This window comes from Sebastes umbrosus, chromosome 11 (assembly GCF_015220745.1).
Source record: "Sebastes umbrosus isolate fSebUmb1 chromosome 11, fSebUmb1.pri, whole genome shotgun sequence".
Classification (NCBI taxonomy): Eukaryota; Metazoa; Chordata; class Actinopteri; order Perciformes; family Sebastidae; genus Sebastes; species Sebastes umbrosus.
Window position 1 is genome coordinate 9,523,858 of NC_051279.1, and position 26,749 is coordinate 9,550,606.

At 41.9% G+C, this 26,749-nt stretch overlaps 1 protein-coding gene across 1 annotated transcript; it reads right to left on the reverse strand.

Moving 5' to 3' along the window:
* Nucleotides 1-4,190: 4,190 nt before the first annotated feature.
* Nucleotides 4,191-25,971, reverse strand: si:ch211-107n13.1 (uncharacterized protein LOC798535 homolog). The gene is made up of 2 exons (XM_037785848.1): nt 25,775-25,971; nt 4,191-8,629 (listed from the first exon to the last, which is right to left on the reverse strand). Exon 2 carries the CDS (start codon nt 8,003-8,005, stop codon nt 6,659-6,661), a length of 1,347 nt encoding a protein of 448 aa, XP_037641776.1. The 5' UTR covers nt 8,006-8,629; nt 25,775-25,971; the 3' UTR covers nt 4,191-6,658.
* Nucleotides 25,972-26,749: the final 778 nt, after the last annotated feature.

A 26,749-nucleotide genomic window follows, 5' to 3' on the forward strand; every position in this document is an offset into this window, starting at 1 on the left:
TGACTGAGTCTCTGGTAGGTTGCGTTCCCAGATGTAAGCCAGCTGTTAGATGTTGGAACACAGTTGCATAACTGCTTCGACTGCTGCTGTGTTGGATCATTCCAGTCATTCCTTGGACTCACTTATGAGGATTTTATTTGAGTCTTTCAGCTATGAATCTGCGACTGTATCAAATCAAACTGTGAGGTCACGTTCTGGTGCCCTCTTTCATTCTTGATTCAACACCGTATATCAACTTGCCTCCTCAAGTTCCTAACGTACGAACTAGAGCTGTCATTTTAAAGTTGGAACAAATTACAATCAACACGTAATTTGTTAGATTTAATTTGAACACAACACATGTGGCCTTATGGTGAACTTTGTCATAGAATTGGTGTCGTTCGATCATTCACGGTGCCTCTGAATAACGAGCAAACATTACTGTATGACAGTTGAATTTAACAAAGTCAGCAAACAGCCTTGCCTTTATCACCATTTGTTTTCCATCTATGTGCGTTGAATCCAAAATGGTTTAAACACGTTACTGCTCACATGGTTTGGTGTCACGTTTATCCGTTCAGCACGTTGCTAGTTTTCTCAATTTTGTGTGAAGAAATAGAACAACAATAACCTTGTTTACTGATAGAAACAACAGGGTCAGACATTGCAATATAAGGGCTCACACTTGCAACGTGTCCTCATACAACGGTTTGTATGATATCTTACTAAAAAGTTATTCCTACGCTTTTCAAATACCCAGCAACATGTCAATTTCCGTTCATTACATGTGTACAGTCTTTTCAAAATAAACTTCCATCTTCACAGGAAACAACTTCCTTAGGTTTAAGATCTACTTGGTTAGGATTAGGCAACAAAACTAGGTTTTGGAAAAGATTGTGGTTTGGCTTAATATAACTCCGGAAGTTGCGTTAATTACGTAAGTTATGTGACAGATACATCAACGTTGACTTCTGGTTTCACACGGGACATGAACTCCTGGGAAAAAGTCAGGTATTTTTTTGTTGTGAAATTGTCATAATTAGCATTTGAATTCTTGATATGGCCAAAAACTGGTTTTGTGAGGTCACATTGACCTTTGACCACCAAAATATAATCCAAGTGGAAATGAAATTCCCTCCAGGCGTTCCTAAGATATCACATTCACGAGGATTGTTTGTACAGACATGCCACACACTTCTAGTGTGATGATTAAGAAGGATTACTTTTGTATGAGTCTATACATTGTTTTTCAGAAAAATCCTGCATTGTATACCTTTTAACAAAGAGAAAACATTTTTTTCGTAACATTGCATACTTAATTTATAAAACATTTTGTGGGTAAAGTTTCTGTTTTGCAATGTGGGACAGCATTATCAAAAACCAGGCTTTGAGTACTTAATTTTGCCGCTTTTCCAGTGCTTAGGGACTACATATTACAACATCTAGTCAGAATCAGTATGCAGTACAGAACTGGGACACAGCTCTCACCAGTAACTTCAGTTCCAGACCACTGCTGCGTCTACAAAGTCCCCCATGCTTGTAGTTTTTTGATGTATCCAGCTTATCAGTGATGAAACGGTGCCTTGGTTACAGCTGCTAATTGGCATATCATGTTTTATTCTTGTACTGGCAGATCATACAGACAATTTTCTGGCTCGTTTTATGTGTCCAGCCTCTCTGTCCCTGAGTCATGAACCGAGTTTCTCTCAAGCGGAGACATCCACAGTCTGCTGAAGCTGCTGGCGCAGAAGAACTAGGCCAGATTTGACACACTTCACAACCCATGCTAACCCTGACACACATTATTGCTTCTCAGAGCACAGAGGGGAAAAACCCCAGCTACAAATGCATCGCAGTTTGAGGCCACTCGGACACAAAGTGATAGTATTTGACGAAAGTTGTTGTCAAACAGCTGGACTGGAGGTTTTTTAGCCCTAAAGAAGCTCATGTTTCTGTTGATGTGACACTGAAAAAGTCTTGTTGTGACAGTTGCCAGAAGCGTTCAAGACCACAGCGAGTTTTAAACTCCAGGCAAGAAAGGAATCTCATTTTTATTTGTTGCCCTAAATAAGTCTGCTATGCTTTTGTGGCAGTAAAGAAACATCATGAACAAAGTCAGTTTAATTTAGTACATTGGTGGGTGATTAAATTAAAGTTTCAAGAGATGCTTTATTCAGTTAAAACAGGACTGTGAAGTCATAACTGGGTCAGAACTTTGCTGGACAGGATTTGCTGGTGGGCAAAAGTGTAAAGCAGGAGGTCTTTGGACCCCCTGTGGTGATTTTTTTATGTGAGTGGAAAACCACATCAGCAGCATCAAAGCCTGGAGTGGTTGTGGATCGCTGCCAGTTTATTGTCCATTTTTCAACCCAGGCATTTTCTGCAAGCACACCAAAACTCTTTAACAGGTACACCAGCTTCCCCGAAGAGCTAAATCAAACTAAACCACTTCAACACTGTAATAATAAAAGCTGAATTGTCCTCTACAGTCAGCTGTTGTCTGTTTATTTCCAGGCAGACCGATGGAAGAAAGGCCAAACCCAAAACATGACCATATGTTTAAACCTTGTCCTATGAACCCAAAACAGGATGTCACAGCAGGCCCTCCGGTCAGAGTAACTGACATGGACACAAGCACACAGGAGGGCTATTGTTTTCTTCTGCTTTGGGAAAGACAGAAAGAGGGAAAGGGAAGTGTGGTTAAGGGATGGTGCAATTGGATGTGTCTGAGTTTAGTTAAACTGTATGTGCTGCTGTTAGAGACTTAAAGACTTTAGAGTTATCTGAAGAAACAAACCAGCTAGCAAAATGTTGTTCAGTCTCTGCATAAAAGAGCCCCGGGGATGTGTGAGACAAGTATATCCTTAAATGTCCTTAAAACCATTTTGGGCTTCTTTAATCATATTCTTTTCTTTGTGAATTTTAAGTCTCAAGCTGAACAGCTGATGACGTCATCTTCAGACAAACCCTTGGTGATTTTATTGTGATGTGGAGACCTTTTGTAATTCACATCTGTAAGGGAATAAATAAAGTTCATTATGATACCTTAAAGGAACAGTTTGGACATGTTGGGGAGTAAACTTATTTGCTTTCTTTCTCACAGATGAAAAGATGGATGACGTCTCACTAATTAATTAAAACCAAACTTATCAGAAAACTGAAAACCTGATTATACATCAGTGTGATAAGAACTCCCTGAAATGACAGAAACTATCTTTGGGAAACATTTATTTGACGCGTACTTTTGCTTTTTAGTTTGGCCCATATTTCTTTTTTTTTTACCAGGAATTAGATACTATTATTTCTTGGTGAACAGTGGCTGGGCCGGTAGGCTATCTGTTTCCCCTGCTTCCAGTCTTTATGCTAAGCTAAGCTTATCGCCTAGTGGCATATAGCTCCATACTTGGACAGATGTGAGAGTGGTATTGATCTTCTAAATTAACTCTCAGCAAGAAGGTGAATACGCATATTTCTCAAAAGGTTGAATTTCTCTTTAAACAAAAAAAATCTAAGTCAGTCACCAACTTACTCACAATTAATGGACCAACTCCAAAAAGTGTCACCTGAAATTTTCACTTCAAGATTCACGCTCTGAGACTGGGGAGACTTTGTCAGCATAAAATAAAAAAAATACTTTCAGATTTCTTTCCCCTTGAGGTTTGAATACACTGAGGGCTGGTGCAGGCAGAAACAAAAAGCTGACTCAGGTCTAAGAAGGAGAGAAGAGACAAAGAGTGTCAGGATGAGTCTGCAGACAGGGTGGAGGGTCGGCGTAGACATAGCATCAGGCCACACAGAGGACTCCTTGTCTATAAACACACAACCTGTTGCAGCTCACTCAAGAGCAGACCATGCAGGGAATGCTAAAAGGATTAGCGCGTAGCCACTTGAGATAATGTGAAAAATGAGACGTGATGTGGTGGAGGGAGGCTACAAAGAGTCAAGGACGAGACGGCGTCACAACAACGACTCAGTCGACCATTACCCTCTAAGGAGATTAGAGAACAACACAGCCACAGCTTTCTCTTTATGTTTTCATATTGACTGGCTGCTGTAGTTTAATGTAGGCTAATATATTATATATGAATATTTACAGGATTTCTATCAAATAGTGAAAGTTACAACATTTTTAAAGTATCATTTACGCAGGAAAATTAAAACAATTTTATCACCCAAAAATAGACCACAAAGAAATGACCTCCACACAATTATTTCATTCTTTGTGTTTATTTGCTGTGTACATCATACACAAACCTCTTTGGAATTAAAAACTAAATCTCTCATATATATATATCAAATAAAAAAAAGAGATTCAGAATTTCATAGAGCCACTTTGTAAACATGCAACCAAATGGTTTTCAACAGGGAGATATAAACACAAAAATAAAAGTCCTGGTTGAAGGGATTTAAGGAGTGTGCCATGCTGATGATGAGTACAGAAAATCAAACATATCAAAGCTGCAAGTAATTGTGTTAATTTATCACATGTAGTAATATATCGTGCCCTTGGGTTCAGTAATTCTCATCCCAGAACGCCTCTCAGTCTAACCTCCGCATACCTCGGCAGACCCCCAGTTCATATTTCAGTGGCATCCTCCAGGCCAAGCAATGGAAATGACCTTTCATGGAGATAAAGTGAGAATCACTGAAGGATGGATGAAGTGAGGTAGGATCTGTGGTTATCAGAGGAAGCCTCCCCTGCCTGTTTTGATGGGAAACAGGCTGACTGAGCCAGCTGGGAAGGTTAAACATCTGTAAACTGCCAGATGGTAAAAGTGACATCCTAAAACATTTCCCAGTGAGAGTTTGACAACTCAAGCTCCTTTTACTTTTGGAGGTGAATATATTATTTTCATGAAATATTCTTCATTTTTGAAACTTCATTTGTGAGATTTAAATTCTCATTGTGCTTACATTTGCTTGCAAAAGTCCAGTTCCTTTCCCAGTTGCACCACATAGCTTACACAGCTGTGAGCACTAAACACACATGAAGCATTAGCTGTGGCAATCAATGACTGTGTGTCACAAGTGATTATTGGACAGTGTTTATACTGCGTGAGATTCGACCCTCTTTCGGGTTTAGAAAATGACATGAAAATGATGAAAATGACCCGCTCCTGGTCTTCCACGATGCAGGTGCTCCTTTGAATCCAGCTCAGTGTTTTAACATCATATATGAGATGAATCCCTGTAAAGAGTCCAAGCTATATCTCTATTTCCATTTCCTCCCTCTCTGTCCAGTTCAGTGCATTAACAACCCCACAGGGGTGCCTCGCATGTTTGTTCCAACGCCTGCGTTTTAAGGAGTAAAAAAAAAAAAGCAACACACAAACTAAACTGGGACAGATCCGAATGAGGTACTCATGGTTCACTTCACACTCACACAACAGTTTTCCAGTTTAGAAAAAAAACATAGCTTAGTGGTTTTCCATTTTAATTTAATCATTAGGGGGAGAGTGTTTGGTGTCAAGGACAATAAACTGTGTCCACTGTATCGTGACAAAGATACACTCATGTGCCTTGTGAGGGGTCATGGGGGGCTGATTTCAGATCAGTTTACTGAAAATGCACTACAAATGGAGAGGACAGCAACGTCTACTCCACACAGCCACACACACTGGGAGAAATAGTCCATTCACCAGTAAAGTTCTGTCACACAATACGTCCATCAAATATATAAATACAATATATCAATTCGACCGGAGATAACTAGTAGCAGTTGTTGTCCTCTCATTTGAAGAAACCGTCTCTTTGGAACAAGGGAGTATAGGTAATCGTGTGCCATGGAGTGCCAACCCTACGTGCAGACATTAGCGGCTGAAACAAACCCTAAGTCAGAGACATTTGTTTGAAATTTAAAGAAAAATCATATTTTGTTAGATGCTTTGACATGCATAGCTGCTCAAAAACAGAAACAAGTTTTATGTTTTCCTTCTATGATGCATTGTGGCAATGCTGCTAGCTGATCACAGCCCATACTGAATGTTGCTGTTGAAATTCAAGTGAAACTCAGTGATGGTTCAATGCTTTTCGAAGTCTTTTCGTCTGTAGTGCACCAGTAAATTTCTGCACAAAGGGTAAAGGCCTGCACCTTCCCTCTGAGATAGGATACATGAATGCCTTGGCTTTTACTTTTTTTTTTATCAGAAAAGAAACCAGCAAACTCTTCTTTCGTTAGAGAGTAGGGTTGGGCGATTAGACGACTATATCGGTTATTGTCGATTGTCGAGTACATCGCCGGTTGTTCTGTTTTTTTTGGCTGATTCTTTGGGCAATGTTTGTCATTTTAATTTGCTAATTTAATCGTGGGGAAAAATAGCGCGTAGAGCCGGCATATTTTCATATCTAACTCAGATTTATTTTGACCAAACCAGAGTTGGTGATTGTTGGAAAGACTAACCAAGAGGATCTTGGTGAGTTTTATTTTGTTTCTGTCAAGCTTGAATGAAGTGTGTGCTTGCTCCGCCACAAGAACAGCTGGTCTCCAAGCTGAAACTACAGCAGTGGGGGAGGGGGAGAGGAGGTTCGCCCCATGCCGCACACACTGTGTGAGTATATTGGCAATCACGGATTGTTGGGCTGACGATGGTCGGCTGGAAAATTTTTAACGTATCGCCCCAACCCTATTAGAGAGAACACCTTCAGACTCTCGGCACTCCACGGCACATGGTTCCCTGTACTAAACAGTAGACTCTTTGGGTCCCTCTCGAGCAGCGTTCTTACACCCGTAAAGCCACTTGATGACGCGAGCATTCCTCTCAATGATTGACACACCAGTGGGAAGCTGCTCGGCCAGCTCCTCTTGGAACAGCCCATCTCCCGAGTGCTGGGAGAACTCGCTGGGCTCTGAGCCACCGCAGCCATCCCCGCCTACACTACGGAGGGCCAACGAAAGCGTGTCTATGGAGCTGGCACCAGAGAGGAATTTCGCTCGGCCCAGACGCTCAACCATGTCTACGTCCAGCCCGCAGAAGTCAAAGAAATGCTCCTGCTCTGATAGCGCTACTGAGCAGCGCAGACGCAGGTCGGACTTGGAGCGCCGCAACTCCCCGGACTGCCTTCTGGGTACTGGTGGGGGAGACGCCCGCTTCCATGGGTCATTCTCATCATCGTGGTTACTTGAGTGGTTGCCGTTGGCGATACCATCAGTGGTACCATTTGTAAATCCATTCTTAGTCCGTTCAAGTGTACAGCTAAACCCAGGGCTGGGGATCGACCCTGGGCTGCGTTCTTGGTCAGTTTTACTAGACCTCCTGCTCCCTGGTCCTCCGTCCGTAGCGTCTTTGTCATTGTTCCAAGACATGCGGGAGTCTCCATCCCGCGATGGCGCTTTCTCTTCACCGATCACCATCTTCTGGATCCTGCCTTCACATCCGCTACCCTTCTCCCTCATGGAGCCCTGGAAGAGGCGGCGGACAAAACTGTAGCCCTTCAATTCCGTGTTATTGTTCTCTGCTGCACTGCCGGGGCTCTTACACTCTTTCTTCTGCCTGTAAATGACGAGGGAGTCTGGCCTCAGCATGCGTTTGCCCGTGCTTCTCCTGAGCACGGGGGCGCTGTGCGGCGCTACCAAGGCGTTGATGCCAGGAGGCGTCCTAGGGTTGGGAGGCAGTGCTTTGATCACATTGCTCCTGTTATGCGCCTCAACGTCAACAGAAGTCCGTCTGTTCTCCTTTCTAGAGTCCTCATTTTCATTCTCATCTCTTGAGGTGAATGAACCAGAAAGGGTAGAGAAGGGGGTGTTGGACGAACGGCGTGGAGGAAGACGAGGCGTCAGGCTGCCGGGGATGGATATAGCTCGCCGAGGCTGTGGTGGTGGGGTGGCACAGGGCACCAGCACAGGCTCCTGTTTGGTGTTGATCACCTGCTGGCTCTTAACATATTTGGCTTTGTCCGCCTCAAGTCTCTCAACGGCGCTGATTGAGCGGCCGTAGCCTCCACCGTCTATCTGCCTGCGCAGGTAGTCTGGACCCTTGTTGAGGAGCCTCAGGGGAGACGGGGATCCAATTGGCGTTAGGGGCTTCATGTTGATTCAGTAAGCTGGGGAAGACATCAAATCTGCAGTGTAGAAAACGTGGGCCGCTCTCATTCCTGTTCTCACAGCTCTTGAAGGGTAATAGAAAGGTAGCAATTCAGGAGACCACAGAGTCCAAGGTTGTTGTAACGTTTTCTATAGATAGCTTCCAGTCTCTTTGTTGGGTAAGGTCAGAGCCCAGACAAATTGATATCTCTATCCAGTATTTACACAGGCATTTGGACAGGCACAGGGAAGTCCTTTTCTTGTCAGCCAAGAGCACTCCCAAATGAGACGCTCCCTGCCCACACCGCAGCAGAAATAGCAGGCAGGGTGCACTTTGAAAGGGTTACTTTTTCCTCCCCCACTTTTTCTTCTCTCCTTCCGTCTCCCAACAACACCCTTCACTGTTGATCTTTTCAGTGACGGCGGCCTGGAGAAATGAGATATAATGGCCTCAAATATTTGCTTTGTGCAATTCTGTCTGAGGGACGCCGGGTCAAGACTTTGATTGTTTGGCGCCCGATGTGGTTGAGGTGACCTGAGGGCGGCCGGCACCGTGGCACTTGGCTCGTTGATGGACGGATGGGGCAGATGCAGATCTCGTCCTTGTCCTCGCTTCACCTGCGTGGACTCCTGGGAGACACAGAGAGAGAAAGAGTAGGTTTTAGTTGGAAGTGTTACTCTCCGGGGCAAACTACAGAGACCAGATGGCTCAGCTCAGATTGTACTTATTTAAAGTTAGAGGGAGTTACATGTCTGGAGCAGGCAGCAATGCAGAGCTGACATGTGTACCTTACATATCAAACACAAGAAGCATATTATTATTAGAAGCTGACACTCCTATCTTAACCAATGAGTAAACAGGAATGGGTTCAACTACAGTACATGTTGCAGGTGAACCAGTAACATCTTAGAAGTGAGGTAAAATGTGTTTCCTTTGTCACTAATTTGTGTCTGTCCAAGTTAATTTTTTTTATTTAAAAATGTCAGATGTCTGGTGTCCAGACAGTATTGCAACATCCTGAAAGTGTTGGATGAAAGATGAATGGATGCAACAATGTCTGTTGTCCAGGCGCATGATGACGTGTCTGCCTCCCACCTGTTTTCTGCACAGGAAGTTGTACTGAATTATTTTTATTTCTGGACAGATTTGGCCAAGAGAAATGGCAACAAATACAACATCCTGTATGACTGATCATAGAGAAAACCTGGCAAGCAGAGACAGTCTTATTTTGTAGTTTTAAAAGGATAGCATTTTTAAAATCATTGTTGTATGAACGTCTTTATATTTATTCAAAATAACAGGACAAGTAATTCAAGTAAACTAACAATCTTTTCAGTGTAGCTGACCGCTTTAAAGAGGAACTATTATGCTTTTGTGTTTTTCCCCTCTGCTTTAGTGTGTTATATAATTGTTTTGTGCATGTAAAAGGTCTGCAAAGTTACAAAGTCTAAAGTCTCTTCTCTACAGAAACACTGCTCCTGAGCTGCCTGAAACGCCTTGCTTGAAGTCCTGCCTTTCCTTCCGTAACGCGGTGATGTCACCAAGTAACACAGTTGCATTATACCAGCCAAAGCTAGTTAGAGAGGAGCTGGAGCGGAGTCCGAAGAGTTTGGTTCGGCAGAGTGTTTCAAAGAGAAAAGAGGTGCTGCAGCACAGCCGGTATGAGAAAATTAAAGTATTTTTGAACATTAAACATGTAAACAAGTTCTAGTAGAAACCCAAAATACAAGTAAGAACCTGAAAATAAACATAATAGCTCCTCTTTAAAGTTCTAAATAAACATCTCAACTGAAAATTAGACTGAGCTCATTGTAATTTAACACCTTAAAGTTCTGCTTAATTAAACCAATACACGTCAGAAGCAATAACGCTTTCATAGTCACAGTTAAACAGCTTGTTCTTCAAATTAACAAGCCACTAAAAAAGTTACACGACACTTTAAACCGAACATAGATAAGGCGTGACTCGGTGAAAGGGACTGCCCCATTTTGTATTTATGATGTGTTCTGTGAAGAGAGACGTTTCTTATCTTTTACAGTTTGCTGCTATATGAGGATTTGGGAGCGGGGAGGAGGCTGTCTATAATGGGACAGGGTCTACCCGAGGAGTATTTATAGCATGAAAACAACCCAGTTATCATGTGTCTATGTATGTGTGCATGTATGTGCACGCAGTCATGGGTATATTTGTGTAACTGCTCTAGTTTTCCACCTGAGCTTATAGGCATGTATGTGTATGTGTGTCAGCACGAGGCAATAAGAGGCTTCCCTGCAAATGAATGAGGGTCACAGCCTTTCTCTTATTCTGCACCTTTTTTCCACAAAAAAAGAAGCAGCGAGTTCGCCACGTGCAAACTGTGAAGACAAAGAACACGTCTCTTAATCTTGAAGCTGTTATATGTAAACCCAGAGGCACAAGTGGAGCCTGTTTCTCATTCACTTCCCTTCAAAAAGTATCAAGAGTCCATATGGAGAGATAAATGCTCCGTGTGTTGCGCTACACGACAGGAGGGTCTTATTGTTCCCTCAGGTCTGTTATCAAATGCTATTTTAACTTTTCCTTCACATGAGGTAAAACAATGAACAACCTCCTTTGGCAGGAAAAAGGATCCACGTCTCATCATTTAAGGCAAACCATATGACCCCACGGATAGTGGCAAACACAAGCAAACACTTAACCCCGGGGTTTTCCGTCCGATATTTATAAAGCATTACTGATTTGTAAAGATAGTAAAATAACAGTGTGACAGAAGGGCATGTAGCGAAGGTCAGGAGCTACATTCAAACACAAGACAACATGACTGAATTTAGCCCACTGACACTCAAATCGAATCAAAACGATTTGAAATAAGCAAAACGAAAATTTGTTTTCTCAAAGGAAAATAAATCTATAAATAAACTTTGAATTTTCTGCCACTTAAGTGAGATGAGTTCACTTAGTCCCAGTGCAATTTCTTGAATTCGGAAACTAAAGCCTGGCAAATTTCTCTCTCTTGTTTAAAGAAAATAAGTTTAGGACTCAATAAAAAATGTAATAACTGGATAAAGTGGAGAGAAGTTGTTTTTTGCAATAATGTGTGCAGTAAAGCTTAAGACAAAGTTATAAACCAAAGTAACCAAACTCAAACACATCTGTAGATCAGCAAATTACCAGCAGTATGTTTATGGAAATTCGTTTATGAAATATACTGTAGTTAGCAAAATGATCATGTTTCACATTAGAATAGTGTCCGTTTACATCTTTTATTTGGCTTACAAAATAAGCCCATAAGCTGCAATTAAGGAAATATTAATTTCACTAAGGAATTCCAAAAATTCAAATTTTTCTACACTTTTAGTATTACTTTTAGTATTACTCTCTAGTCCAGTGATTCCCAAAGACTGGGTTGGGACCTACACGTGGGTTGCAGGAGATTTTATCAGGGTCACCAAATAAATTTGCAGAATTTCTTCCATAGTTTTTTTATTTATTACTATTTTTGCGGCGGCTGTGTCCTTGAGCGAGACACTTAACCCCAAATTTCTTCCCAGGCGCTTTACAGAAACCCACTATGCTAAGGATGAGTTAAATACAGAGGTCAAATTTCATGTATGTACCTGTATGTATATGACAAATACAATAAAGTCCGTCCTGATAATTGAAGTCTATTTGTAACACTGAATCTAATATGAAAGGCTAGTGTACATTCTGTTTGATGAGAGGAATAAAACAAGAGCCTTATAACTCTGCCTGAATGCATTTATTTGGTCTCATTTATAAAGTATTTAACATGTGTATATGTTTTCAGTAACGCGTGCATAAAACAAAGTTGTGATTTATGAAACGTGTCTCTTAGAAATGGCTGGTTTAACTACTCAAGACAATAAAAGGTGATGTGGAAATGGCAGTAAAAATAGTCAGGAACATTCACAAATTTGCTCTTCTCAAGATTTATAGATACAAGGCCTATTGTGAATTCGGTCACAATGGTTTGTAATTTTTAAAAAACTGGTTACCCAGAAAAAAAGGTTTGTGAAACACTGCTCTAGTCCGTTACTACTAAATACTAAACTACTATTGACACATTAGAAGGTGACATTTCACGTTCATGTAACTCTACCTCGTTCAGTCTGCTCACACAGAAGCTCCAGCCTGTCAAATGGCATGCCACTATAAATTCACTGAGGAGGGGGCGAGGGGGCAACAGCCAACTAGTTGTTTTTTTCCAGATGTCGGGCTGTCAGAGCTCGGGAACGTCATCCATTGTTTAGGTAGAGTTCCGGGAAAAATGTCTCGCAACAGGTGTGGAAAGGGAAGAAAGGGCATGAAACGAGAAACATGGGTAGAAAATGAGGAGGAAGTGGGACTAGAGGTGACGGTGTGTTGCTGCCAGGGTTTGGGTATTTATTAGACACCTTTCTTCCAGAACAATCTGTTCCCCATCTGTGTTGAAGCATTAAAGGGGATTATCGCCATAGGAGCCTAAACAAAGACATTAATCCTGATGTTTCCATTGAGGGGGATGGTAAGCAAAAATTATATGAATACAGCAACTGTTAATCCCTATACTGACCCAACAGTCATAACCTTGAAATCCACAACAATATGGACAATATTTGTCCCATTTCTAAGGCTCTACTCGCGTGCATTCCTCGAATCTGACATTACGAGCTTGAAGGAAACCAGTCGCTTTCGAAGGTCATCCATTGCTCCAAGTGCTATCTCAGACATCATATGACTAAATCTGAGTCACAATGCTAACTGACGGTTGTTATGGACACAATGTCACACACAAGAAATTAATAAAATAGAGGATGCTGGTACATCAGGGAAAGGAAATGTGCGTGATGGAAAGGTTACGTTTGACAACACACACATACGGAGTGAACCAGTGACTCAGCTGGGATTCGCTGGAGAACAATAGCCACCATTAGCTCCATTGACCTTAATGAGCCAGATTAGTACCCAGCACCTTCTCCTGTGATCTCGAGGTTTGTGAAAAGCGTGAGACGTGCTGTAGGCTGTAGATTCTCTCTCGACCTCTTCGTCTCTCACTGTAGGTTGTCATTAACCTCTAAACCCTTCCCTTCTTTCTCATCTCTATAGTGAAACCCCCCCACCTTCTCCTTCCTAAAGCTACCTAACCTTGTGTCTTTCATTCTGCTTCCCACTCTTCATCTCTCTCCAGCTCCTGTATATGCCACAGGGCCTCCTCACCCTCTCATTTCCCTCCCTACTGCATCACTCTTTTCCTGTATACACCCTGTCTCTCTCCTGCTCTATTTACTGTGTACTCCCTGCGTCTGAGTGCAATCTTCAAACACTTTTTGCCAAACAAGATGTTTTATTTATGAGGATTGATTTTGTTCATATATTGACGCTGTTTTTCAACAACATTTTCATATGGAGCAGTGGTTGCAAGATAAATCGGAGGGGTCACAATGTGATACAACAAAATAGGCAAACCCGTCTCCAACTAAATTTATTTCCATACAACTAAATTGCTTTCTCAGTTATGTTTTAAACATGTGGTTAACGTTGTAAACAAAACAAAACAAAAAACGCAACAACACTACTAAGCAACCAAATCACTGGGTTGGGTTTAGTAAGAAAACATCATGATTTGGCTTTAAATGACTACGTAAGTGAACGTTATTTTTAGTTTCATACAGGACACAAACGGCGGCCTCCTGGGCGAAAGTCCTGTGTTTGTTGGACCCATCCACCGCACCAGAGTTCAATTAAAATGGACTAATGTTGGCTTGTGAAAGCACTCTTATTGATTTTTCAAAAGAAAGATCCTCTCTCATATACAAACATTACCATTAAAAAAAGAAATGTTCCCTCTTTTTATCCACTTGTTACAATACAAAAGTGATCTGGGCACTGTGTCGTCGTTTGTTTCCCCCTGTAGCTGTGAATTCAGCAAACATACACGTGCAACAGCCAGAAAGAGAAGTTCACCGGATATTTCCCCACCTGTTTCTGCGTGAAATGGTACGCTTGTTCAAGTATCAGTCTTAGAAATGAACAGAAAATGTCAGTTGCCTCCAATTCTGATGTTGGAATGATATGGGGGCAGAAGGTTTCAGCCACTGTTCAACGATTCAACAAGCACTCTGGTCCATTCACAACTAAATATGTATTAGACAGCTCTATGTGGGCCTTATTACAGGTAGCACAAGGTCAGTCTCTGGCTCTATAATACATAATACATAACATTTTTACAACACGACCAAGTGGATAGTTACTGTCGGCAGATGAAGCCTACGTGAACATACAAAGAAAGAAGTGAAATGTCTGCAGAAATGTCAAACATCTCATTGTGAAAGTGATCTCTGGGACTTGCGGTGCAAAAGACAACAACAGAATCCAAACATTAACAAACTCCAGGATTATCAATTCAGCACGTTAAATGTGTGACCGCTCTCTTACACTGTTTAACTCTCCATTCTTTAATAAAACTCCCCTCTGTCTGTCTGTCTGCCCTCTATCCTCCTTTCCTGCCTCCCCCGTGTCCTCCTTGTGAAGCGGATGGCCCAGCCTGCAGGGGAGGCTTATCCAGGCGCCCCCATGCAGCTAAAGAGGAACCAGATGTTTTGTGTCGTGCAATATCAAGATGCTCGGACAGAGACCTGTCATGGGAAGGGACCGTGAACTTCAAATTTCCTTCTAATCAACAGCATTGTTTGCGTTATGACCCCTTGAGAACACAAAGCAGGTCATGCCTATGCATTGCTTACGATTACACTGTCACGTACACATATTTGACAATGAAAAAATGCTTATTTTTCTGATGTGAAAGCGGCGCCCCAGAAAGAAGTTAAACACGAAAACAAAAATCCAGGAAGTGTTTGTTTGCTTCAAGAGAATAATAACTTCATCTGGGCTCGCCGGGCGTATCCGAAGACAAACCAGCTGGCCTTGGATCAGAAGGTTAAAGGAAGCTTCAGTGTGAATTATGTATTCAGCGAGGTAAACACAAGATAAGAGGTTAATAAATTCACAAGGACCCCCTTTGAAGCTCCTGGGAATGAATTCAGCACGCTTACCTGTCAAATTAATCTTCGGACAGATGAGAGGCATCTGCTGCCGACGAGGAACCAACTGGCCACCTCTAACGTCTTTCCTCTCTTTCTCTGTCGCCTCACTTTCTTTATGTTAACATCTGGCACCGCTCTTAAGGATGACACGGACTAACAATCATCACTAATGGACGGAAATGTCTGAATGTTCAAACGTTAACCCGAGCTCTTTATGTCATGACAAAGCATCTGTGCACATCGATTCTCTACAGTGTGAATATAAAGCATCCGCATGGCCACTAATGAGCCACGATTCATGAGTAACCAACACTACAGACCTATAGAAGTCTGTTATGGGGCGGGACAAAGAAAAGGAGGTGTCTTCTTCTATTATCCAAACGACGAGACATACCGGCCTTTCTTTGCATTATTAATGAGCCACAACAATGGTCCTCCTCCAGGTCTACAGATAAGTCTTGACCTGGTTGCTCTGCCTCATTAGTCAGGGAGGGAAAGGGACAAATAACAACATGGTGACAGTAAAATGCAAGAGATGTCCCCTACTGTCCCCTCAAAGACAAAGCCTGGCAGCAAGCTGTAAATCCTATCACCATTGTGAGGCCTTGAGCACCATTAGCCGCTTGATCTACGGTGGGGGGCTACCTAGGGGCTTGCTCCACATACATATGGAGCAGCAGGAGGCCACCTGGGACGACTTAAGGGACCCCCGACCTGAATAGGCCTCCTCCCAAACCGTAAAAATGGACGAGATGGGCTCTTAACTCACTGCTGCAGCTCTTTTGTCATTCGAAGCAAATCATCGCAGAGACAGCTGAGCTCTGGAGCCACGAACCAAAGAAGCTATATGCCTGTGCAGACTTTGAGATGACAAGTGATAAGATACGTGCTACTCAGGAACATGCTGGGTGTATGTGTGCAAGTGCATGTCAATATTAGATGACAGTCGAGACATGTTCACAATAACCAAAAACCTTTAAATGTAACAGCTAGTTAGCCAGTAATCTAAGTAAGTCAGGCTAATTGGCTTATAATCAGCTTAATAGCTTATTAGCCAGTGGGAAACCTCCAGGTCTGAAAAGTGAAGCCAATGCGAAAGTGCCTTAAACTTGCATTCTTTCTAATAGCCAGCAGGGGGCGACTCCTCTGGTTGCAAAAAGAAGTTTGATTGTATAGAAGTCTATGAGAAAATAATCCTACTTCTCACTTGATTTATGACCTCAGTAAACATTGTAAACATGAGTTTATGGTCTCAATCGCAAGTTTCAAGTCTTCTTCAATACAGCATGATGTTCAGTCTTAGAACTTTAACCCTTTCACAGTGTGTTTTTAGTTCATGAAAGTTAATCATAACCTTTTGGTTGCCTAAAAATGTCTTACTTCACCCTCTTGTGTAACTTTGGTTGCAAAAAAACAAGATGGCAACGGTCAAAATGCCGAACTCGAGGCTTCAAAACGGCAGTCCACAAACCAATGGGTGATGTGACGGTGCCTATGACCACTTCTTATATACAGTCTGTGATATAAGCCTATTAGCTGGTTTGTAAAATTAGCCAAAAGTCATAAAAAAGTGAAAACACAGAAGCCTACAAAATTCTGAATTTACATTTTACTCACAATAATTGAGTAAACACCAGTTTTAAACATAACAGCTAATTAGCTTGTAAATCAGTAGCTTATCGGCCAACTGGTTTGTAAACTGGCTAATAATCAGCTAAAAACCATGGTAACCTCTGATTTTTTATATTATAGACTACATTATAAGTTTAAAAAAAAATCATCAGCTTAATCAATAGTGAAAATACTAGTTAGCTGGCTGTATTCCACTAATCTTGAAGTAATAATTGAGATTTCATTGACTGCTTTAAGGTGTGACATAGTCCACCTGTAACAGCCATTATACTGTAAGTCAGGCCTTTATCAACACTGGCTGTAACACCCTTACAGTGCTAACACAGATAACGTCTGCTGAGATAACATGTTCACATTTATTCTTGTTTTTATCAACAGGCTGCGTGAGTTCCTTTTTCTTCTCAGCTAAGAGTGCTGGTACCGTTGATAATTAAACAGCTCTGACCTATAAAGTTTTATGAGTCACTCAGTGTTTACTTTTTCAGCTACAGTTTTCCAAGCAAAAATAACTGTACTCAAGCTTTGCCTCTGAAAGTCTGACCAACATTTGACTTGAAAATGTATCTTAAAATTCAGTTTTAGATCATGAGAATCACTAGAATTCAATTCCAAATTTTAGCTCAAAGTTTGACATAAGTGACCCAAAGTCCCTGAGATGATCTCTACACTACCAGGTGCACTGTGCCAGGAAACCTAATAACCCACACTGTAACACAGAGACACCTGAACCTACCTCGCAGTCCAGGAATGTTCAGCCCGGCTGCGATACCTCACTGTCGATGAGTGAACTATTAATGGGTGAACTCGTGCACTTAAGGAGATGACGTCTACCTGGATCCGCATATAACAACTGTACAGAAAATGTGTTATTGTTAAAGCCAAACACCCAGAAAGACTTTGGTGGGAGATAACTTGTTAATAAGGACAATATTTTCTACGACTGCACTCATCTTTGGAGCATAGATCTATTAAACAATAGAAAATGTGTCCTAAAATAGCAGCTCATCCATTTCAATGAAAGCTACTCACTCTGAGAATATGCCAAAACAGTTTCTACCCCTCATATTAAATGCACATTAGTGTCTCTTCTGGTTGAGCCTGCCTGACTACACAGATGCAAAAATAATGTTTTGATAGAGCTTACTTGATCGAGTCAGAAAATAATATTGATAATTGTTAAAGTAACTTTTTAAGATAAAGTGCCAAAAATTCACAGGTTCTGACGTCTGAAATATGTACAGTATATAAATTTGCTGTTTTTCTTAGTCCCCTATTGGTTACTCTTGGTCGGACAAAATAAGTAATTTGAAGACGGCTCATATATTGCTAGTTTCTGACATTTTATATACCAAATTAGTTAATTAAGACAATAATCATCAGATTAATCGTTGTAGCCCTACGTAGTACAGTCCAGTGCAGCTTTTAAAACTTTAGACCTGAGGGTTCTGTTTATTTAAAAGAGCAATTTTTGAAAATGTGAATGAAGGTCGGGTAATTTTCTCCTTAGTTTTAAAGCTGTTTCTTTTGAAATTGATGTGTATATATCAAAATCCTTTTTATGTCACATGGCCTGCAATTCCAACTGTGGCCACTTGGCCAAAAAACAACTCATAGCGCTGTTCCTTGGGCTTGATAGAAGACAATACTAGTCAATGTATCCTCAAACAACGGTTTAAATGAAATTCTTAGAAAAACATATTCCTTATTTTTTGTGTGTATTCCTACGAATGTCCAGCATTTCCGCTCCAGTCTTTTCAAAATAAACTTCTATCTTCACAGGAAACAACTTTGGTTAGGTTTAGGAAAATATCGTGGTTTGGGTTAAAATAACTCCCGGAGTGGCGTAACTTAAGTATGGAAGTTACGTGACAAATAAATCAATGTTGACTTCTGGTTTGGGGTATGAACACCGGTCTCCTGGACAAAAGTCTGATGTTTTTTGTCATCCCTATGCAGCGGCGTTTGTCGCACCATAAACTTCCTGGTTCACAATTACATGGATTACATACAAATTGATTTTATGGGATATATATGAATTACAGTGCATTACTTTTCGTAGGTATAGCTACGAAAGGTGTATGAGAACAGCCTAGACTAGTGCAACAATTTTAATTTTAAATCGCTGAGCTGATTGGTCAAAATCTTTGGTTGAATGTAGCCACAGTGTGCAGTGTGTCATATGGATGTTTGTGTGGGAGGAGACAGTAAGAGAGGGTGTGTGTCCAGATCTGGGCTACATCAAGTAGACGTCCCGGCTCTGGACAGCATTGTTTTGTAAATTATGACCACCGCTGCTGCTCCCTCCACATGCCAGCCTGGTTTATGTGACCAGCAGTACAAACCGCAGTGTGTGTATGTGCAGCACAGCCCTGGACTGGGAATGCACTTTGCAACTCAGGGTAACACAGATCTCCCCTAAAAAAGCCTGTCCTGAGGCTGTTTATACAGCACAGTGCATAGGCAGAAATCTGGGCACATCCCTCAATCTCCCAGAGTCTTAAATTATGAAGGCCTGCTCCCACACTGTGCTCCCTCATTAAGCTCTCAGCTGGTGAGAACGCTCTGAAAGACAGCACTGTCTGGCCAGCCGCCAGATGTTTCATTTCACACAAGTCGGCACATTTCTCACTCTGTCAGGCATATGTCTGCTTCAACAAAGTGATAAAAGACGCTTCGGTGGATGGTGGCTGTTAAGACTCCCAAAAAGCGGCTAAAATGTCAAAACATGGTAAGTGGTGTTAAATCATACACCTGTGTCGCATTTGAGCTGAGTGAAACCTCCTAAAAACCAGGTCAATAAAAGGCCACACAACACTGTTGATGGATAAACATATATAGATGTACATAAAGAGGGTGGATCGATGAATGGAAAGCTGGACACCAGAGAGGAGAGTTGGCTGATGCTCAATTCTTGGAAAGCAGAACTCAATACAGTGACTAAAAAGAAAGCAAATTAGTGTAACATCTGTTTAACACAACCCTCTTTTCACACAGACACACCAGGAGGCCAAAAGGACATCCACACAACATTTGTAGAATTATTCTGAACACATGTTGCTGATGTTAGCAGTAAAACGTTATACTGTAGCACCGACTTGTGAGGACAGGGATTGTTTGGGGTTGGTTAGAGCTTAAAGCTGCTCCAGCTGTGCCGTGTCCCCAAATACTGGGTCGTCTGTGACTGTAGTGTCAAACCCCATCCAACCATCCAACCCCCCCTACTGCGTTACTACATACTCTCCACCACTTAAAATGTGTCAGCATTGATTTGCTTTCTGCCCAGCTGAACACTGTTTGATCAGATTCATTTAACTCCTGATGAAATAAAACACTCCACTAACAATTCTTATTCATATACTGCTTATTGGGTCAGCATCATCCAATCCTGTTTTTTGAGTCTTTCGTTTAATTGAAAGTGTTTGTTTTTTTAGCTTGCTAGCATTTAATTAAAGTATTAAAGCCTCTGAAAACTTGGTTTCAAACAGTTGGTAACCTCCTGAAAAGTGACGCCAATGTTGAAGTGCCTTAAACTTGCATTCTTTCTAACAGCCAGCAGGGGGCGACTCCTCTGGTTGCAAAAAGAAGTCTGATTGTATAGAAGTCTATGAGAAAATGAGCCTACTTCTCACTTGATTTATTACCTCAGTAAACATGCAAACATGAGTTTATGGTCTCAATCGCTAGTTTCAAGTCTTCTTCAATACAGCATGATGTTCATTTAGTAAATTATGGTCCCATTTAGAATCAAATGGACCATAAAGCAGGCTTTAGGGCGTGGCTACCTTGTGATTAACAGGTCGTTACCAAGGCATTGTCCGATCTGGGTATTGTCTACGTTTTTGTCTTAGAACTTTAACCCTTTCACAGTGTGTTTTCAGATCATGAAAGTTAAGTGTAACATTTTGGTTGCCTAAAAATGTCTTATTCAGCGTTTGGTTGTACTTAGCTCCACCCTCTCGTGTCACTTCTGGTTGCAGAAAACCAAGATGACAACGGTCAAAATGACAAACTCGAGGCATCAAAACCATAGTCCACACAATGGATGATGTCACGGTAACTACGTCCACTTCTTATATACAGTCTATAAATATGAATGACTAATTAACTAACATTAAAAGAATAAGCTTTAGTTAATATTTATAAAGAGTTTAACAGTCAAAAACTCTTGCTAAACTGCTTCATCAGGAATGTGTAGTTCAGTTTTGATCTAATTTGACAATGCTGAAATCATAAGCAAACAACTCCACGACTGTCATCACAGTTTCATTCAACAGTTGCTGAATCCTGATTGGTGCAGAAATTAAAATATATCATATCTTTTTTTCAAGTGAGTCCTCTCCATTTCGTACCAGTGAGAAAAGCAATGACAAGAACATAAATACAAAAATGTGTCATGTAAAATAACCACTATGTTCATGCCCCATCGCTCTTAATAAAAAAGCTGTTTTTCAGGGCCTTAAATCCAGCATTCATCTTTTGCCACCTTCCCAAACAAAACCTGAAACAAGCATGACTTCTCCGACTACAAGAAAAGAATCACTAAAAATCCCTCACACAAAGGCCCTCGACTGAGCTCTTCTGTTTTTCCTCGCTGCCATCTACGCTTAGCTGTTAACCTCCCCTGAACCTGCCAGCTGTCCTCTCTCATTACCGATCGACCGACCTGCTTCTCGGCAAACAGCCCCCCGAGTGCCACGGAGAGAGACCCCCGCCAATCGTCCCCGCTCCTCCTCCACCTCCCTGCCTCTCCTCCCTCGCCTCCTGTCAGAATCAGAAAACATCTGGAGGAGCCGGAAGAGTTTGCGGAGCTGCATCGACGGTCCCCCATCCTCTGTCGGAGGGAATGTCCAGGCCTGTGTCATCTTCCTCGCGGGTGAGCGGACACAGCGCGGGCACGGTTGAGTGTGATGGGATGTGGCAGAGCTACAGAGGCGCCCGGTCGCACTGTGAACAATTACGGGGATGTGAGAGCAAACGGGGAGAAGGGCTGCTCTCACAGCTGTCACCCAAACACAGGGGACTGTCAGGAGATGGAGATCTGTCAGATCATGTTTCATGATTTCGTTGCCCACAATGAATTATGGATTGAGTGATGAGTCCCGTAGAGATGTGAGTGATGTAAGAGCCGACTTCGGGCCTCAGAGGATGACAAGACTGATTATGGTAATGACCATATCGCTTCCAAAGTTAGATACAAACATTTGGTGCAAATTTTCATTTCTGCTAGCAAGCTGAAATGTATTCAAAGGCATTTTTCTGAGAGCGCAGCATCATCATAAATCTTTAAAGAGCTAAGCCAACAAGTGAAGGTTTCACTCCAAAAAGCTAAATATGTCTTTGCTCATCAAATTATCACTTCAATGAATATGATTCCACACTCTGGTGTTTACAAAACAGAAGAAATACTAGCTTGGTACATACAGCAGATGGTAGGTTTTACTTCTCGTTTCAGCCAAGAGTGGGTATTACTTTATCATAGGGTGCCTGTCTGAATACGTTGTTTTTCTGCTGGATGTAACTGAAAAGCTGTGACTTTTTTTTTTTTAACAAGTTCTTCCTCTTTTTGAAATGGTTCTTCCTTAAAACAGTCAGCGAGGACGTTCCCAGAGACTCGTCTCCACAATGGCCCAAACAAGGCGACAAGGAGCAATAAAGCTAAATTATAAGCCTCACAGTTTGTGTGTGTGTGTGTTTGAAGTCTCACACTGTTGTGAACCTCAAATGTCTAAAACCAGCTGCTGTTCAGCAACACACACTAACACGTAGTGCCAAGGGGAAGATGATGTCATTAACAGGGTACGTTTTCTTCTCTAATTAGAAACTCGAGCTTCCCGCCATAACTCGGGGGTCTTTACATGTAACCATGCAACAAAACGGGGATTAAACAGACCAAATGTTTGACGTCCCTCTTAAAATGTGATGCTTTCAAAGCTCTGTAGGAAAGCAAAACCATGCCTTGAAAGTGACTGTGGTACAGCTGAACTTTAGGTGATAAGAAACACATGAGTGGCCCATTGTGAACTAAAACCATGAAATATCTTGCGGCTTCCGCTCGTCCTCCGCAGTCAGCACTGATGTGGTTCAAACCGATCAGATTATACACTTGTAGATCGTTGAAAAACATTTTTCTTTTTAGGGGAGAAAATTGGAAAATAAAAGGCTAAGTGAAACCCTTGTGTGCTATTATATCCCACAAGATATTCCCGTCTTTGACCTGTGCTAGATCATGCAGACGTCAGTGATATGGTGTAGGGGCGGGAAAAAATCGATTCATCTACGTATAACCATTTTTTTTTTATGATTTTGTAATTGATTTTTAATGCCAGAATCTATATATTTGCTTCATTTGAGTCTATACGGAGGTAGAAGGAAGCTGCTTTTATTGCTGTAGTCTGAGTAACGTGACGTCATATTCGTTCCGTATCCGTCACCAAAACAAAACGCAGCCGGCCGCAGTGAGCCGAAACAACAACGGTGGTCTGCGTGGTTATGACATGCACCCTCACATTTTAAATCCAAAGTGGTAAACACTACACATACAGTAAATTATGGAAAGACTTTGGGTTTCACTCATTGTCAGGAAAAGCAGAGCTAGATATCACGGCTAAAGCTGCATACTAACTCTGTCATGGACAGGAAACGTTATCGTATTGTGGTAACGTGCAGTCAAGCCAGCCGTCACTCTCATCTCCGTGGTCAAATCAGCCAAACATTTTTACTGCATCAATTTATATGTTTTCCACAGTAAAAGTCCCTAGAAGTGTGTGATTCAACTTAAAGAAAAAAGAAAAATCGCAATAAATCGTAATATTGAATCACAAGACTTGTAGAATCGCAATACATATTGAATTGGCACCCAAGTATCGTGATATCAAGTATCGAATCAGGAGATAGGTGTATCGTCCCAGCCCTAATATGGTAGCTGCTTGGCTTCTGTTTAGACAGCAAGTTTGGTGTCTCAAAAGTCATAAAGTCAACACGACTCTCCAGGCTTTCTAAAGTGTTGCACCACCAACACCATCATCATCAACATCACTGCCGTTGCTATGAGCCAAGCGGGAAGGCAAAGACCTAAATTACATTTCATTTAGTCATGTTAATGATGTCAGGCGTCCTGTCAACACCCCAGACAGAGACTGCAGCGAGCAGCTCTGCCCCTGGGCACTCTGCTCTCTAACGGGGGGGAAGTATTCTCGTCTGCTCCGCTGGGATCAGCATCAAACGCAGATGCAGCCGTATTACTGCTGGAAAATTAGCGCACTGAGACATGAATCGGGGGGAGAAAAAGAGAGGCACTGTTTACGATTGCTGCACTCAGTAATTTTGCAAGTAGGAATTCAGTCAGAGGGATGTTTGTATCCTGCGTTTAAATATGAAGGATTGATGTTGGCTGTAGGTGTTTATGATCTATGAGTCATTGTAGCTTTCAGGCAGGGATGCAAGCCGGATCACATTTAAACTTTCAGGAAAAACAAGAGTTGAATCATGGAAAGGTAGGGAGATAATGGGCCTGAATCTACGTTTAAGTAATTCATTATACGTCATCATGCATAACAAGTGCCCTGAGGGTGATCACACCCTAAACTATATAAGTTTATCTTTTTAGCCAACATGGACTCTTTAAAGTGCTCAGAAAAATTGAGCAACGAAATGCACTTTGTCAGTTTATTCCTTGCCTTTCTACCACTGTATTGCCTCATGCAGGGAATTGAACGATTGCATCTCCCTCTGGAAAGTAACAGTAAAGTTTCATCACTGCCAGTTCATGATCTGCATCAAAAAGCATGAATTAAATCTGCTGCGGCTGCACACAGGCCAAACCGACACGTGCTCACCTATGAATCTCAGGGCGAATGTGTTTACAGGACATGTGTGGTCTGTTTAGTCTGGCTCCTAAATTGTATATGCTCCTTAAAACCAACTCAGGATGCATGAAACACACCAGTAGAGAGTTAGGGCTCAGGGGTGGGGGTGGGAGGGGTGGAGGCGGGTCAAGGTGGAGTTGACCCCCGAGGGCATGTGATTGTCTCCTTGGAGGAGACAGTCTTTTCAGTTTTTGGAGAGTTGCATAATGAGCCCTCAGGTCCCCGACTTACTTTTGTTCTTTTGTAGGTTCTCAGGTAACACTGTCTTTATAATGTTTTCATTAGTATGAAACGAGACATGCATTTTGTTGTTTGATTGGTAGGAAAAATGCTTAATTTAATTCAACATTACAAAACTTTTCTACCCTGATTAGACGTCTGGAAGCCAGTGCCTCATTTTCCCATGATTTCATCCAGATGTAAATATTTAGTGTAGAGCAGAGTTAAGATGGGAGAAACCTGCTGCCCCAGGTTATCTGCTTTAATCAGAGCACACTGGTCAGTCATCTCTCTCTCCATGCCATTCATACATGCAGCTATTTATTACTGACTGCTGGACGTCCAGGCTGAGTTAAACCAGGGAGTCCAGGTTTACATGGCAGATGATGAATTGCAGCAATTGTCAAGTTCTCAAAAAAAAAACTGTTTGGGGTCGATCCATAAACCTGGTGGATTGTTTATGGATTATCCAGCTACACAAAGTCTGACATCCATCACACAGATGTACTGCCAAGCAGAATTTGCCTTATAGGGCACCGGCCATAAACACACCATAAAGATCTGCAGGCATGACTCTTAAGACAAACTGAAGTGATCCTGTTGTAAACTTTAAAAGGTCAAACACGTGTACTATTTCTAGGTAGTAGAGATCCAATTTAGGATTTAACTCTAATAGTAATATAGAGGGATTTTATACCAAGTAGCCCATGAACTCAAAGCAAATGACCAGTGAGTGCCACATACACTCAGTGCCACACAGCATTATAAGATTGGTTACCAGGCTGTTGGTTATTGGTCATTTCAGCTTATTCAATTCACAATAATGGTCAATTAATGCGCGAGCAATCCGTGCCATGTAAAGCTGTGATATAGTGCTGCCACGTTATGAGAGCATGCACGAAGGAAAGTGGGAAATAATCGCGCAAGATCACAGATCCGATGAATCAAGTCAGAGGTTGGTATACGCGTAAAAACTTCACACATCCATCCACTTATAACGGAACCATTAACAATGACAGTCAGCTAACTCGCTCACCTTCTTGGCTCAGTTTATCCACTCTTTTTGTCTTTCAAATCCCGTGAAGGTGCGGAGATCCTCTCTCTCTGTGTCTCTCTGTGTCTCTCTGTGTGTGACAGACGGTGAGCTTCAGCAGCTCTGTGCTCTGCGAGGACTGCTGACTGCTGGCACACTGACGCACCGCTGCATGGCAGCACGGTAAAGAGGGAGGGAGTCCTACAGAGGGGGGGGGGGGGGGGCAGGTATCAGGAGGCTGTGTGTGTGTGTGTGTGTGTGTGTGTGTGCGTGCGTGTGTGTGTGTGTGTGTGTGTGTGTGCGTGTGCGTGTGCGTGTGCGTGTGCGTGTGTGTGTGTGTGTGTGTGTGTGTGTGTAAACTGACTCCTGTGCACCCTGCAGGGAGCTGAGTGGAGCAGTAGGGGGGTTGTGGGTTAGAGGGGAGACTACAGGGTTAGATATAATAATATATCATAATAAGTAATTTGGCTTCATAAACATTATTATTGTATGAGTAGTAGCCTATTAGTGGTAGTCAAATCATTTAATCGAATCAAGTTGCATATAGGCTAGCTTAAAGGTCCCATATCGTGCTCATTTTCAGGTTCATACTTGTATTTTGTGTTTCTAGTAGAACATGTTTACATAACGTAATGTTAAAAAATGTTTATTTTCCTCATACTGTCTGCCTTTATGTGTCTGAAACGCTCCGTTTCAGTGCATTTCAATGGAATTGCAACGGAATTGCGTTGCTAGGCAACAGTTTGGGTCCATGTTTATATCCTGTCAGCTGATGTCATTTACATACACTGCAACCGGAAATAAACTGTGACACATTTAGAGTGTTTACGTTTAAAACCGTGTAATGGTGTAAATATTGTATATTTGTGACATCACAAATGGACAGAAATCCTGACGGCTTGTTTCAAACGCACAATTTCTAAATACGGACTGTGTGTATTTCTCCGTATATTGAGCGTTTTGATAGTTTAACGTTAT